Source organism: Limulus polyphemus, unplaced genomic scaffold, assembly GCF_000517525.1.
Source record: "Limulus polyphemus unplaced genomic scaffold, Limulus_polyphemus-2.1.2 Scaffold1003, whole genome shotgun sequence".
Lineage (NCBI taxonomy): Eukaryota > Metazoa > Arthropoda > Merostomata > Xiphosura > Limulidae > Limulus > Limulus polyphemus.
In genome coordinates, this window is record NW_013666613.1 from 261,589 (window position 1) to 278,217 (window position 16,629).

Genomic DNA, 16,629 nt, shown 5'->3' on the forward strand with positions numbered 1-16,629 from the left:
TGAAAGAACAATATTCAATTCTAGTTATTACCTATTTTTACAACTGAAAGAACAATATTCAATTCTAGTTATTACCTATTTTTACAACTGAAAGAACATTATTCAATTCTAGTTATTACCTATGTTTACAGATGAAAGAACAATATTCAATTCTAGTTATTATCCATGTTTACAGATGAAAGAACATTATTCAATTCTAGTTATTTTCCATGTTTACAGATCAAAGAACAATATTCAATTCCAGTTATTACCGATGTTTACAACTGAAATAACATTATTCAATTCTAGTTATTATCCATGTTTACAACAGAAAGATCATTATCAAATTCTAGTTATTATCCATGTTTACAACTGAAAGAACATTATTCAATTCTAGTTATTACCTATGTTTACAGATGAAAGAACAATATTCAATTCCAGTTATTACCGATGTTTACAACAGAAAGAACATTCAATTTTAGTTATTATCCATGTTTACAACAGAAAGATCATTATTAAATTCTAGTTATTATCCATGTTTACAGAAGAAAGAACAATATTCATTTCTAGTTATTACCTATGTTTACAGATGAAAGAACAATATTCAATTCTAGTTATTATCCATATTTACAACAGAAAGATCATTATTCAATTCTAGTTATTATCCATGTTTACAGATGAAAGAACAATATTAAATTCTAGTTATTATCCATGTTTGCAGAAAAAAGAACAATATTCAATTCTTGTTATTATCCATGTTTACAGATCAAAGAACAATATTCAATTCCAGTTATTACCAATGTTTACAACTGAAAGAACATTATTCAATTCTAGTTATTATCCATGTTTACAACAGAAAGATCATTATTCAATTCTAGTTATTATCCATGTTTACAGATGAAAGAACAATATTCAATTCTAGTTATTATCCATGTTTACAGATGAAAAAACAATATTCAATTCTAGTTATTACCTATGTTTACAACTGAAAGAACACTATTCATAAGTTCATAACTGTGTATATTTAATACTTAATAGATCCTCCTGAGACATCTCTTTCCAAATATTAAAGAAATTATTATTATTTATAAAAAATAAGTTATATTAAAAGAAATTGAAATTGCTAACCTGCTGTCGAATACTGGCAGTCTTCAAATCCAACAAGATTTTTTTAATTTCAGAAACCAATTTATCTAGTGAAAGAAATAACTATAAATTAATATGTACTACCATGATATCATAAAACAATATTAAGGTATTTTGTTAAGTAACACCTGGTTGAAACTGTTAACACAAGAACAGCCAAAACTATCAAATTGACAGTTTTCACTATTAAGATTTAAATATCTTTGTGTGTATGAAAGATATGCTGTTGTCCTTTCACAATTTTTCCTAAATCCATGTATTTCAAAGTCAAAATCACAAAAATAGAAATATTATAATAATTTTTACCTGAGAACCACCAGAGACTTATCAATTTGACTGCTGTTCACAATACATGCTTTTATTTATAACAACATAAAATTTGGGTTGTTTCTTTTTTGTGTCAGTTTGAGTAAATCATAACATAGCCTACTTATAATCCTAGCAATTCCTGTGAAATGTGGTGTAGGTTTGTCTGTCGCTTTGCGTATACATAGCAACAGAGAAACTGACAGAGACTCACAAACTCAAAAATGGCTCAAAGAAGACAAATGTGTGCTCAAAAAGTGATACAGATACTCATAACTTTGTTAAAAAATGATTCTGATTTGGGGAAGGTAAGTGATCACAAAAGCAATGAGTCCTGGATTTGTGAAACAGACAGTCCTGCAAGTGAAAGTGAGGAAAGTGCCAATAAAGTGCTACTACTACCAAAACAGCTCTTCAGATGCATAAGAGGTCATAGCAGAAGCAAGAGTCCTGGATAATCCTCTGCAGTGCCAGATGTTTTACCTGTGTCATCTCCTGCAGTAGACGCAAGTGCTCCAGCTGTGCCAGCCAATTTGTTCGGTACAGTGCTAGCCACAACACCTCCAGTTGCTTCACCAGTGCAAGATAGCATACAGGAGATTGGAAATGAGGAAACAATTTGGGAAATTATGAATCTCAATATTGAGGCTGCAGGAAAATGTGCTGCATAAAATATTTTCAGAGAAACTCCAGGTCCCACACAGTAAACAAAACGCAACACTGATAGTCTTCTCAGTGCTTTTCACTTATTGATCGATATATGACTGCTACACCACATCCAGTGATGTACTAAAGCAGAAGGGCATAAGGTGCAAAATGATGATTCCTGGAAAATATCTCTAGAGGGCTTACAAGCAGTTATTGCACTGCTACATGTTTATGGGGCCTATGGTGGAAAAAGTATTTACCAGGAGAGCTTTTGGTTTGTGCAATGGGGGTAATTCCTTTCTTCACAGAGATAATGCCAAGGAGTCAATTTTGAGAAATATTGAGATTTTTATGTTTTGACTTAAGAGCAACAACAAGTGCCCAACTTCAAACTAAAACATTTGACCTGACATCAGGAATTTGGAATGGCGTTATTCAAAAACAGTATTGTCTGCTACAAGCCAGGATAGAACATTACAGTGAATGAGCAGCTGTTTCCCACAAAAGCATAATTTTTCTGGACATAATACATGGCAAACAAAGCAGACAAATTTAGAATAAGGTTTTGGCTGGCAGTAGACATTGTCTCAAAATACATTCTGAATGGTTTCCCCTACTTGAACAAAGATGAAACTCACCCAGCTGGTCAGAGACTGGGACAATGTAGTATTCAGGCTGATGGCACCATACTTATGAAAAGGAAGGAATGTGACTACAGACAATTTTCTTACTCCACATGACTTCACAAAAGAGTCACAGAAAAAAAAAACAGCTAGTTGGAACAGTGAATAAATCAAAAATAGAGCTTCTACCATCTGCACTAAATTTACAACCAGAGCTGTACACCAGTACAATATTGAAACACAGTGACTTTGCTACATTGACTGTTAACAAATTCAAGCTGAGAAAGAATGTGTACATTCTCAATTCTCTTCACATTTCAGTTGGCATTAACACTACTGAGAAGAAAAAAATGAAGACTGCTTTTCTACAACCAGACAAAGTAAAGAGTGAATGTTGCAGACCAGATGGCACATCAGTACTCAGTAAAAGCTAGTTCTTAGAAGTGGCCAGTTGCCTTATTTTACAATGTCCTGGACCTGGCAGCCATCAATCTCTTTGTTTTGTTCAAGGAATGCACTGGAGAAAATATATGTAGGAGGGTTTTAATCGTGATGCTAGTCTCATAACTCCAACAAAAACGAAAGTTTGAGAAAAGTGCAAAGCACCAACTCAGCCTGAATACAGTGGAACACATAAAAGAAAACAATGCTAGGCAGCAAATGCAATACAAACAGAACTTCAGATAAATGTGCCTTGTGTAAAAGACTTGTGTGTGGTAAGTGTACAATAAAAGGCAAAAAAGTGATTCACTTGTTTGAATTGTGCCACTTCAGCTAGTTTATAATGGGAATCATATAATTTTAACATTTTTCTTTACGAATATGTACCTTACATAAGTCCAGGGGTAGAGCTTTTGAGTGGATTATTTATTTTTTGTTTAACTTCATAACATTTTGACCACTCATGTGGCCATCATTAGGTAACTGTCGTCTATTGTGTGAAATATTGCAAGACCATTTTGTTCGAATTTAGAAAACGTATAGAGTGCCACCTGTGTTTTGATTTAAATTAGGTTTTAGTTCATGAATAATTAATACTTGTTTTATTTTTCTTCTATTATTGCTACTCTCATTGCATAATGTAAAGTTGCTAATGTTAATTGGATGTTGATTCATTATGCTTTGTTTGTATAATCTAATTAATTAAACATATACTGTTTAGAATAATTTACCTACTAGCTTGTGTTTAACGTTTTGTATGTATATATATAGCTATTTATACCTGCTTACTAACTTGTTTCATTTGATGTTTGTTTTTATTATAATACTTAAGTTACTGAAGTGTGTTTTGCACAATTGTTAATTTTAACAAACTACAAAATAGGAATTTGTAGTTTGAGTAAATAATGTTTACAGTATTTCCAACCTTGTTTCCTTACTTTTTCTACGATCCCTATTTGCAGGTTTTTAAATTCCCAATTTTTTTATTTATCTTGTTTGCTGGGTTTTTTACGCTCAACTATGGGCAAAGGATTATTTGATATGATAGCTAACATTGCAATGATAACAAACATTGCTAGTAGCTAGCTGGTACAGTTCATGATTATTTACTGTAGCTATTGGCTATTTTATCACATTAGTTTGAGATGTAACATGTTAAGCTGCAGCTGGATTGTCATGGAGATTTGTTTAAGAATTTAATAAGCATAATGTAGAGCAATGGGCAAATATATACCTAGTTTAAGACACAACCCCCACTAGTGGATATAAAATTTTACCACTAGAAAAGCAGCCTTCTCAAATAAAACATATATGTTTAATACATCGCTTTAAATAACCTTTTGTGTCTTTTAATTATTCTACGAACGTGTGTAGTAAAATTTAATATCATGTATTGATTTTTTTTTTTACTCCTTCACTTCACACATAATTTAGGGGTTGACTCCTAAAGACACTGACTGTGTAGTGTACAAAGCACTGAGTATCTACATTCACATAATGTTCTTCAGATATTTGTAAAAAAGCTAACTTCAAGGGGTAATGATAACAATGTTTACGCTACAGTTCACAATACAGTGTTACAGCTGTAATTACGTTTGATTTGATGTACCAAAATAAAACTGTTGAGTTTAATCCAATAATTAGTCTTTAATTTTGATAATGACATTGTAATACATAGCAGTCAAAATGACAGCAGTATGGGGGTTCCAGGTATGACTGAAACCCTTGCAGTTCTAGTGTTAAAGGTTAATTATAAAAGGTTAAAATTCTGAAACACAGATAAGCTCTGGTATTCAGCAAAAGCTGTCATCAGAAATGGCATACAGCAAGTATAGTTGAAATGCTAGACTACACTTTTCTCACTGGAAACCCATAATGGGCCTGTAAAGAATGATGAGAGTTTAGTTATGCGAATCTTGTTCTGATGTAATATAAAAAAAATATGGCATGTTCTGCCAAATAAGGTGTTATACATCTGAAGTTTATTGTCTTATGAATGACTGACAAAAAGAAGCATTTGAACTAAAACTTTTTATGTTGTAAATACAAACAACCTGATGAACAGTGGTTACAATAAATAATAGTAGCTTACAATCAGAGCCAGCTATGTACTTAAAGCAAAACTAAAAACCAACCTGGCTATTAGTATAGCTAATTAACTACTTATAAAGATTAGAATGAATTTTTTCATCAGTTGGGTACCCTTGCTGCTAATGACATTTACAGCCATAAACCAAAATAATTTCTCATAAGGTTCAGCCATATTAGGAGATTTAGCTTAGTGCAAACAAATTTTTATAATAAAAGTATAATAATGATCAACAAGTAAAAAATAGAATAAAAGCAATTACATTCGATACAGTAACAAGTATAACCAAAATTATTAATGGAAGGAATGATAAATAAACAAGGTGTAGTTGAAATACTATTATATAATTATCTTACTGAAAACTCCATGTTAGTAAAGAATGATTGTCTTACTAAAATGTAATATCACACACACACATATATATTATTAATAAAAGGTCATTCAGTTCTTACATATGTGCTTCTTACTACTACATTTTAACAATGAAATCAAAATAAATAATATTACTACCTGCTAATAAAGTACCATCAAAGCATCTATTTACGAGCTGAAATTTTTGTGTGCATGTGAAAACTTAGTTAAAATCAAAACATTACCAGGGTCTAATGAAAACAAAAATTAACCCATGACCATAAGATATCAAATTCAATTCCCCCATGTCCACATGCTTATGTGAAAGAAATAAGGAAAATACAATAATTTTTGGGGACAAAATACACATCATTTTAAACTCATTTATCAGTGGATTGTTAACTATATAAAATTTTTGTACATCAAAACAAAACAGTCATTTTTACATTCTCTGAAACTTAGCTTTGAGTTCTCCAGGGATTCACATAATTTTTGGCACCATATGACAGTAATGATATCACAGGTATATTTTTGTGTGAGCATACATACATACATACATACATACCTTGGTTGAGATCAGAATCTTTCAACAATGTCCTGAGATCTTTCAGAAGATGTAAATCTCTTGCTTTTTTGCTGTTTCTCCCACTAAGTAATAAATGTTCACAGTTATTACAAACAAAATACATATATACTTTTTCTATTTAAATGAAAATCATTTTTGTTTACTTAGTTCATGTAGTATATATTTTCTGTAATTGTTTTAAACATTATCAAAGTAAAAACACAAAGGGTTAGAATTAAGGTAATAACAGGTATAGAAAGCTTTGAGATAAAACTCTGAAACCCAGGTAAGCTCTTATATTCAGCAAAAGCTCTCATCAGTAATGGAATACAACAAATATGATTGAAATTATTGAATTCTCTCTACTCCCAATTTAAACAATTCAATTTTATTAGTTAAACTACTTATCATCCCTCAATTTGCTAACATTTGTGGTGAACATATTACCTACTTTGATACAAAGATTTTGATTCCATATATGAAAGAGAATGTATGAACAAAGGTTTTTATCAAAACACATTCAGTTATACATCACAATTAGCTACTTCTACCCTGACACACAGGTACATCAAAAGTACAGCGATTTAGAACATGTGCTGAATAAGAGCTCCTTCTCTCAAACTGAAAGTTTTATTTGAAAGATAAAAGAAAAATAAACCAATCAAATTCATGTACAGGAATTTTGCCTTTAATAACTTTTTCAATAATAAACTATAAGCTAGTCTATCTTTACAATAAAGAAAGATTTTCTCACAAGCCTCTTCAAGTGCTGTTATATTGTAGTAAAGTTGGTATTATCAGTACATAAGTAATGAATTGTAATAAACATTGGTGTATGTAATTGCTATGTATCTTTCTCAATTTATAGATGAGAAATAATAAATGACTCACCTGACACAGAAGCCCTAAATGATTCCTTTGTTTTGCCTTTTTACTTAATTATTGAACAATTTCAAATGTTTTTTTAATAATTTTGCCTGCCTTATTTCCACCACTCTAATTACACAGGCCTGTCTTGAAATTTTTACATGCTCTACAGTAATTCCTGTATGCTGAATCTGAAAATATTATCTATTTTTCTCCATCACGTACAGATTTTTCACAAAACGTCAGAATGTAATACATAAAAGAAAGACTGCAACACGTAGTTTTGAGACTAAAATATGTAATTTCACACAAAAAAATCATTATGAAGGAGGATGCATATTCATTTGACATCAATATTCTTCTCTTTCCTTCAGTTTGTTTGTATTTTTGTTAACATAATAATAAATGTTCATTGTGGTAAATGAAATAATAATTTGATCTAAGTAAGATTTTCTTTCTTCCCAATTTGTAAACAATCCTTACAATGATAGAAAAAAATCAAATTTATTTTCGAAATCTGCATAGCTGAATTATAGAAAATTGATTATTAAAACCAAAACAATGTTTATGAAGTTTAAATTCGCAGGCCTGTGTTATTGTTACACATACTGATTCTGGTACAAGGTTTTCCCTACTTATTTTTTTTTTCATTTGGATTAAATGAAATTAGTCTATAAAGATAAGTGTATTAATATATATATATTTTTGTATAATGTTATGAATTATACACACCTCACTTCAACCTTTAATTTTATCTATTTTTTTCAGTATATTTTATATGTGTATCTTCCAAGGTATTTATTTCTCTATAACATCTCTTTCATACACTGTAATATCATTTTCCATTATGTCATGTATGTAGGTATGTTATTGTTCTATTATTTTCTATGATATATATTTGTAAAGATATCCATGGAAAAAAGAGAGGTCCCAGGAGAGATCCATGATGAGGCATACTAAACAGCCAAGCAGGACACAGGAGTCGAGCCAGGTACAAATGGTCCAATAGGCAAAAGACAGAAAGAAGGGAGATAAGAGAGAAGTACAGCATACTTCCCAAGCAGTTTATTCCAGGGAAGAAAGGATCAATCAGGGAAGAGTAAAAGAAAAGTGTGGTAGAAGAGAGTGAAAGAAGTATCTAAAAGAACAATGTTACTCGTAAGATAGAAGTAGGATAAAACAAGTCAGGAGAGAAAGACAGTAAAAAAGCCAGGAAGTCAACAGATCAAATGGGGCATGTACGAGATCATTCAAAACCTCATTAATGCCTCAGTCAGTCAAGGGAATTTGGCCAGGAGAACTGTTTGTTTGTTTGGAATTTTGCGCAAAGCTACACAAGGGCTATCTGCACTAGCCGTCCCTAATTTAGCAGTGTAAGACTAGAGGGAAGGCAGCTAGTCATCACCACCCACCACCAACTCTTGGGCTACTCTTTTACCAACGAATAGTGGGACTGACTATCACATAATAATGCCCCAATGGCTGAAAGGGCGAGCATGTTTGGTGTGATGGGGATTCGAACCCGCGACCTGCAGATTGTGAGTCGAGCTCCCTAATCACTTGGCCATGCCGGGTCCCTGGAGGACTGAAGAGAACAAAGTAGTGAAACAGAACAGAGGACAGGGGAAGAAACACCTCTTGGTACCAGAAAAGGTAAAAGGCCATGGAAAGGGCCACCCAACAACTAGGATAGACTAAAACTGAGAATCCATCAAAGAACAATCATGCAACAAAGACAAAAATGGTGATACACAGAATTATTGTCAGGAGGAAAAGGGGTTGCAGAAGGACCAATGACAAAAGCCTTGCCACAGAGAGAGAAGCATTGAAGAAAGGAGAGATCTGGTTTGAGAGGCAGTATGGGAATGTAGGAAGTAGTACAGACAGGGTCCAGTCACTATGACAATTCCTTGAGAAGCTCACAAAAAGGGAACAAAGGACCCCAGGAAAGAAAACTTGGGATCTACTGTAGAAGATACATGAGAGCATGTCCCAAAGGAATGAGGAGTTCAAAAGTGAAAGAACCTCTCACACAGGGAGAAAACAAGAAGTGTAAAACTTGGTGAGTAGATATGTCATAGCTCAGGTGAAGAAGATAGCTAAGTTGGTTGAGACAAAAGAGGAAAATGCCCAAAAGTACCCAACACCGTGTGATTTGTGAACAGGATTAGATCTTAAGATTAGTCCCCCTCCAACCAAGTAGCCACCATAAAAGAATGGAGATAGGAGAAGAGGAGACATCCAAGAATGGGTTAACATATAAATAGTCAAAGAAAATGGTCATGAATATGGCAAATGAAAGCCCTCATGATACCAACAGATTCAAGAGGGGCAGATGCTGAGTGGAAAGGAAGAGCAAAGAATGGGAAGATGCAAAAAAGATAGACAGAGAATATAAAGGGAGGACAGGCCAAGAAATGCATACGAAGGTGTCCAACATATCAACCATGGCCAACCAGAGACCAGATGAAAAAGACCATAGATGGGGTCAGAAGGAGAAAAGGAAATGATGAGGAAAAGCAAAGAGGAGTGAGGAAAGAGACTAAGGTGGAGAAAAGGAAAAATGACAGCCAGCAGAAATGGAGACCAACAGCAGAAGAAGAGAAAGTTACCCACAGAAACATATGTGCTTGATAGCCACTGGTAAGAAGAGTGACAAATGAGACTTCTGGAAGAGGGAAGATGGGGGAAAAATATAGAAAAGCCTGGAAAGGAAAGGTAAGATGGAGACTGATCTGGATGAGGAATAGGGGTAAAGAGCAATGTTGAGAAAAAAAAACAAGCTGGAATGATAATGAGGACAGAAGTTATATAACATCTGACCAGGTCGCAAGAAGAAAGAAACACCAATGAGGACTTTGGGTAATGAAAGGGATACAGGAAGAGGAACATAACCTAATAAATCCTGACAGCAGGGGAACAAAGTACAGAGGAATAGAGATGGAAGTATAAAGCCCATTAAGTATGTGGTAATCCAAAACACTTTGAAAAATGGCTGCAATGATCCTAACAGTTAATGAGTCTCTAAGGGCCATAGCAGAAATAAGGCTTAAGTGTGAACATTGTCTCTCACTCAGGACTAAGTATAAATCACTTTCAATTGACAATTCATGATAAAAATTTGAAAGCTTTTGAAACAAAAGTTGAAGAAAACGAAAATCAAAGTTTTGTTGACGAGACAATTCTCAATAAATTGATCACAGACATGAAATTTAAATATGTCTGTGCTCTGCAGCACCAAGGTAAAGAATGAAGATTAAAGAGTGCAAATGCATATGGAGAATTAGTGAATTATATAGTGATATAGAGAATTAGTGCGCATATAGGTGTGTTGCCCTCCTATTGGTGGACGGCTTTTGTCACAAGATAATGCCATCATGCAGCAGCACAATTCACATAACATCATATGATTTTAGGTGGGAGTTGCTTCAAGGCTAGTGGTATACAAATCTCTTTGGCAGATATGCTGAGGAAGATAGCTAATCTGTGTGAGGAGGTGAGTTATCAACTCAGAATTGGAGTTTATTTTCCTTTGCTCTTACATAAATACAGCTTAAGTTTACTTACCAGTTACATACTATTATTTTCTACTTCATTTTTGTGATTTTAACAGTATAATGCAATAGTCTACCCTTCTGTAATTTGTTATTCAGAAAATAAAGTGTTTAATTTTTCTTTGACTTCAACTATTCCACCAACAACAAATCACTATATCTGTCCTTCCACATACTAGGTCCTCGAAACTCTAATTGTGGTGGTAATCAGATAACTCTGTGCTCTGTTTATCTGTGAACTATCGCATTATTACAAAGCATCCTTATTACAAAAAGGTGGACATTTAAGGTTGACTTGTTTTTTAATTGCCTTACCTAAGAGCACAGTGAAATGGGACAGCAAAAGAACAGATGTTCCCATCAGCATCAAGTAAGCAACAGGGATAAATCATGGGTTTACAACTGTGAGCTGTTGCATTGTTCAACCCCATCATAGCGTAATTGGAATATAAAAGTCTGTAAGATACACAGATAATTTATTTTAAACCCAACCAAAAAAATTATAATTCATAGCACATGTATAATTATAAAATGGAGTAGATAAATAAGCTCAAAATTTTTCAAATAACTAATAAAAAGTATTGGAAAACAAGTTCCATAAAACACATAAAAATTACTAAAAGAGTACTAGTTTCTAAATAATAGATTTTATATCAAAAAATTCCATGGACAGATACCAAAATTATAAATGCTTAACTATCCATCAAACACCATCAGGCATGTCAGGTCTGTTAGTTTCAACAAATACAACTTGCTAAAATAATTATATAAATAGTGGTACAATAATCTAACTTTTCCATCTCTCAAAATGAAATTCATTACCTTTTATACACCAAATAAGTACCCAACTAGTAGAACTAAACAGTTAACTCCCTAACAACTACTAGTAAGACACTTTCATAATAATTCAGTCTGCTACATTCCTCTCCTCTCACAAACAAAGCTCACTTCAGGCCTTATCTCAAAGTCACCAAGCAACCACTAATTGGACATTAACCAATTTTTACATATTTCTGAGTCAAACCTCATGTCTTAACTTCAAGGAATGATCCCTAGCTGGGCATAAAATTTTCTCTGGTATTCCAGTTTTTATTTCTAAGACTGTCAAGTTACTTTTGTGATTATCCTTGTCGGATACCAATTTTTCTGTAGTAATCTATATTTTCTGGGCTTGAACACAGTAACTTTTGAATGCCACGCAAGTGTTCCACCAGCTGAACTGAGGGGTTAACCTTTTAGCTACTACTGGAAAGTATTTTGTTTTAAACAATTCAAATTAACACATTCCCCTCTTCTCATACGCAAGGTCTGTCTTTAGGCTTAACCTTAAGATCATAGGATGACCCAAATATTTAATAAACATTCTAGTTTAGATAAATAAAAGTTTTCAATGGACCAAATCTGTGAACTGAGGAAAACAATACCATTTGCATTAGTTTGGTATTAAATAGACCAATGACTTGTGTACAAAGCCCGAGATGACAAATATTGTTTCTTTAATAGATAATATTAAGACCAATAATAATTTTAGTCCCATCCCTCTTTACTGTATAATAGCATTAAAACTACTTTATCTATTATACGATGCTGCCAATGAGGCCTTCTGCTTAAAATCACAGTTCATCAGGAAAGGTAGATTACAACATACAAAGTTTTAGTTGAAGAGCCATTTATTTAAATTATATAAATGGGAAGTGATTCAAAATTTCATCAGTCTTAGACAAAAAAGTGTGCACATGAATTCCACACTTTGCAACTTCTTTATTTAGCAAATATGTTAGCAACACCTTCATCATCTCAGAATTAAGAAACTGAAGACAGTTTTACAATTACTTCACCTTCTTTCAAATATTTGAAAAATACAATCTTACCTTCCAGACTTCCCAACGTTAAAAGCTCCAACACGAGGACCTTGTTGGGAACACCAAATCTGTAAAAAATATTAAAATTCTTTTCTCTTAAAAATTCACTGGTTTAGGGATGTATCAAAGTTGTTTTTTTTTAATGAATGGTGTAAAGTCCTATCTTAAAACTGTGTCTAAAAAATGGTATATAGTCTTAACCTGAGCATGATATATTATCCTACTCTGAAGAACAGTGCATAGTCCCAATTTAAATCTCTTTCTCTGAAGGATTGTGTATAATCCAATCTTATCCTTTTCCATGAAGCATACTACATGCTATCTTAACACTTTCTCAGAAGTTGGTGTATAATCCTATCTTGACTCATTCTCTGAAAGATGTGTACTTCAATCTCAACATTTTCTCTGTAGCATGATGATGTATAATCCAATCTTAAATCTTTCCCTCAATAATAAGGTATAATACCATCAATGTTTCATTGTTTTGAAGTTAAAATACTCAGGAAAAAGATATTTTTCATACTACTTATGTCCAAAATAAGTAAAAATGCAAGTGCTACGACTGTATAAATGATAAGTAACAACATTAAAAAAATCTTTAAAACAGCATCCTCTTTATGAATTCCAAAAAATTAATTTTTTTCTATATATAACTATTTAATTTTAATTACAAAACTTGAAATGCTTAAGTATTCATGTGTACAGATAAGGTTAGAATATAAGCAATATTAATTTTCCATTATCTTTCAAAATCTGTAGTGCATACTGGAGGGATTTACACATTTTGATAAAAAGGTTAGAAAAAAAAGACCTTTATACTCAAGATAATTATAAAAGAGCTTTATATTTTAACCAATGCAAAGGTGAAACATTGATTAAAATAAAATGTTTAATTAGTTAATTCTGCTGAAAAAAACAAGGACACTGGATGACAGTTTTATAAAGATAAGATGGTTTATTTAGTTGTCCAGGCCAAAACTTTCATGATATAAACAAAAAAACAGTTGTAACACGAACAAGAATTAATCTTACTGAAAATGATATTTAAACTTAGTTAGACACAGATAATTCTTCCAAAATGCATGGTTATGCATTACATTAAGTCTTCAACAGTTCTTTATCTTTATGAAAATTATGAGCTAAGAAACACAGAGCCTAAAGAAATGCTAAAGCAATATCAGCCATGTAAAGACCTAGATATAATGGACTAACCTTTATCAATATTGACTGGCACAAAAATATGTGATCCCACTTCAAACAGGTAATGTACATAAATGTGTGCATCAACGTGCCCAAGTATGAAAACATTTGTGGATAAATAAATATTCAGCTTTCTTATGAGAGAAAAACACCTGGTAATTTTGACATATTATAACTACATGAACCAAATAAAATTCAAGTACTCTTGTCAAATACCCAAGTGCATTTTGAAGAACACAATTATAAACATTCGTAAAATAACTGATTTCTATTAATACTGAATGTAACAACTTAGGCTTGTTATTCACTCAAGAAGTTTGAATCTACTGAGGAGTTATTGAGTGTATAGATGAAAATATGCCTGATAGTGGAAGTATCCAAATGATAGGTAATGTTGTTTAACTACTAATTTTTATGAGATGTAATGTCTCACATTTAAATGTAATGTTTTTCCATAACTAAATTTACATTAGTTTTATTCTGTTAACCTTACAGGTCTGTGTGAGACCAAACTGTACACAAGAAGTATTATTTTTCCATATACTACTAAAGCTAAACTTAAGCTTGTTTGGTTCTGAAAATATGCAGTATTATCTATATTTACTAATACAATGATCTAAGGCTTAAAAAAACCTAATTGCATGTACGCATACATAATTTACATCTTGGATAGACAGATGCAGACAGAAAGATAGAAATTTTGACATAATTATGTTAAGAAGTTATCAACAATCAAATATTCATATCGTCAGAATAAAACTATTAAAGTTCCCACCTCTACAATACCTCTTCGTGGAGCATAAATGACAAGAAAATAAGCTCTCTTGGATGTTTGTCCTTCTCTGTGTTCAGGATGGGTACTTTCATCTACAGTTTCTATCCACCCACACTGAGCATCACGGTAACCTGGATGTAAAAACCTTTAAATGAACTTCATCAGTGCCAAGTAATTAACCCACTGACTGCTGATTCACCATATAGGGTGTATGGTCCATCTCCAGCAGTGGAATGCAAATGCACTGTATACAGTGTATGGCTCACAAAAATTACACATTCATTTTTAGCAGCCGTTATAAAGGGGTTAATAAATTGAAGAATGATAGGTAATTTTATGTGATGACTGAAGAGAGGGTGGTAGACAAGTATTTCAAGCACGCACGTTATTTGTTGTTTGTGGTTTATGTATAAAAAGTATTAAATATTTCAAATACTTTAATTATTATAAAGATAAAGTGTTCTTATGCAGTAAGGCATGTAATTATTTTCTTAACCGTTTCTTGTTACAAGCTTCATATAAGGTAATGTGTTGTCCTGTACCATATTTGTTAACTCTTCTTTGTGACTGTATAATAAGTTTGATACAAACTCTTTTGTAGTGGTTTGACATTGTTGCATTTCATTAGACAATGATTTTTCTCAAAAACATGAATAACACTGACAAATATGAGAATATTAGATAATTTCTTGGCAGAAACTGAGTGCGTGTGTAATAGGATGGCTAAGAATAGAATGAGTATTGTATTTGGATAAAAATTGTTAGACTACACAATTGTGTGTTAGGATGATTCAGAATTGAAAAACAGAGTCTTTTGAAGATGTTAAAGAAAGAAAATGAGAAGTAAACTATTATTTTCATGTTCAGATATCATTTTAGTGTATTAGCCTTTATCAGTAACATTAATGGGTGTAGAATTCATTACACCTGATATCCCTGAGACAAATTTTACTATTATACTTTGCCTCTTGAACAAATGTTTTTCACATCATTAATTCTATTTCCATTAAAACACTGTGTAGATTTTTAGGGAGCCACAGAAGTTCCTGAAAATTCTAAACTATGGAAGTCTAAATCATACAAATGAACACTTAAAAATGCATACCTCTAAACTTCAAACCAAAACTATATAAACAAGTTTACTTATTCTTTTAATTCACAAACCTTCAGTCACATACAGTAACAAACATATTTAAATCAGTGAAACAATATTATTACATTACTTTTGTCTACAGTAGGAACCTAGTAAAGTTTATCAGCTAGATATAAGAATATATATAATAAAATTTACAAAAAGCCTTAAACTGTTATACACACACACACACACACATATATACAAGCTATGATGTAAAATCCTAATGACTAAATATTAAAAACCATAAGATACATGAACAAATATATATATATATATATATGGAGAACTTAGATGCAAAATACAGTGTTCTGTGGGATGGAGTGCGGGCAAATAATTTTTATAGTATTTTTGTTCCTTAGAAAAAAAGTTTTTGGGGGACCAAAAACTAATTTACTTAAAAGAAGGGACAAAAATTAAGCCTAATTTGAGTTATGGTCAAGGTAGATTATTTGTTTTAATTCCTTGAAGAAGTTTCTGCAGTTCAATTGTGGAACTCATACAAAATCAGTTGTTTTGATTTTTTTTAACAGTACATCTATTAAAAAAACAATCAAGTTTTTATTTCTTCATAAATCTAGGTGTCACCTATCAATCCAAAAAAATAATCCATTTAAAAATAGAGCTCATAACAAAAGTAATAAGTATAAGATAAAGTTTAATGAAATCACACAGCTAGTTTGAAATTTATTGACAGATAACTGACTTTGGCAAAACACATAAAAAAAGTTAACCAAGAAAGACAAGATTTCTATTTTTTCAAATACTTCCTTTACATGTGTAACTGTAAATAATATCTAAGATTGGTTGACTTTTTACAGAGCACAGTGCCAGTCTAATTCTATGCATGTGTATTTAACCTATTTACATTTCTAACACTATGAATTTGAGGTAAAGACAACAAAACCAGTCATTAGAATATTGTTTCAAGACATTACCTTTCCACATCCTTACTGCTATAGCTTTGAGAATATCAAAAAGAATAACACGACCAAAACCATCCGTAATGGCTGCCATAGTTTTGTTGGGAGATAGTACAATTCGTCCTCCCTGGCGTCTTTTATCATATATTCCATATCTGAAAGTAAGGC

The 16,629-nt window shown here is 32.1% G+C and overlaps 1 protein-coding gene across 2 annotated transcripts in view; it reads right to left on the reverse strand.

Moving 5' to 3' along the window:
• Positions 1-16,629, reverse strand: part of LOC106461645 (rab3 GTPase-activating protein non-catalytic subunit-like) — an 80,451-nt gene that overhangs the window by 36,631 nt on the left and 27,191 nt on the right. For both annotated transcript variants that reach the window (XM_022388648.1, XM_013921485.2), the window contains exons 12-17: positions 16,477-16,616; positions 14,407-14,537; positions 12,441-12,499; positions 10,885-11,025; positions 6,149-6,231; positions 1,108-1,172 (exon numbers count right to left, since the gene is read on the reverse strand). In XM_022388648.1, coding sequence (XP_022244356.1) covers positions 1,108-1,172; positions 6,149-6,231; positions 10,885-11,025; positions 12,441-12,499; positions 14,407-14,537; positions 16,477-16,616 — 619 coding nt within the window. The remainder of the gene's footprint in view (positions 1-1,107; positions 1,173-6,148; positions 6,232-10,884; positions 11,026-12,440; positions 12,500-14,406; positions 14,538-16,476; positions 16,617-16,629) is intronic.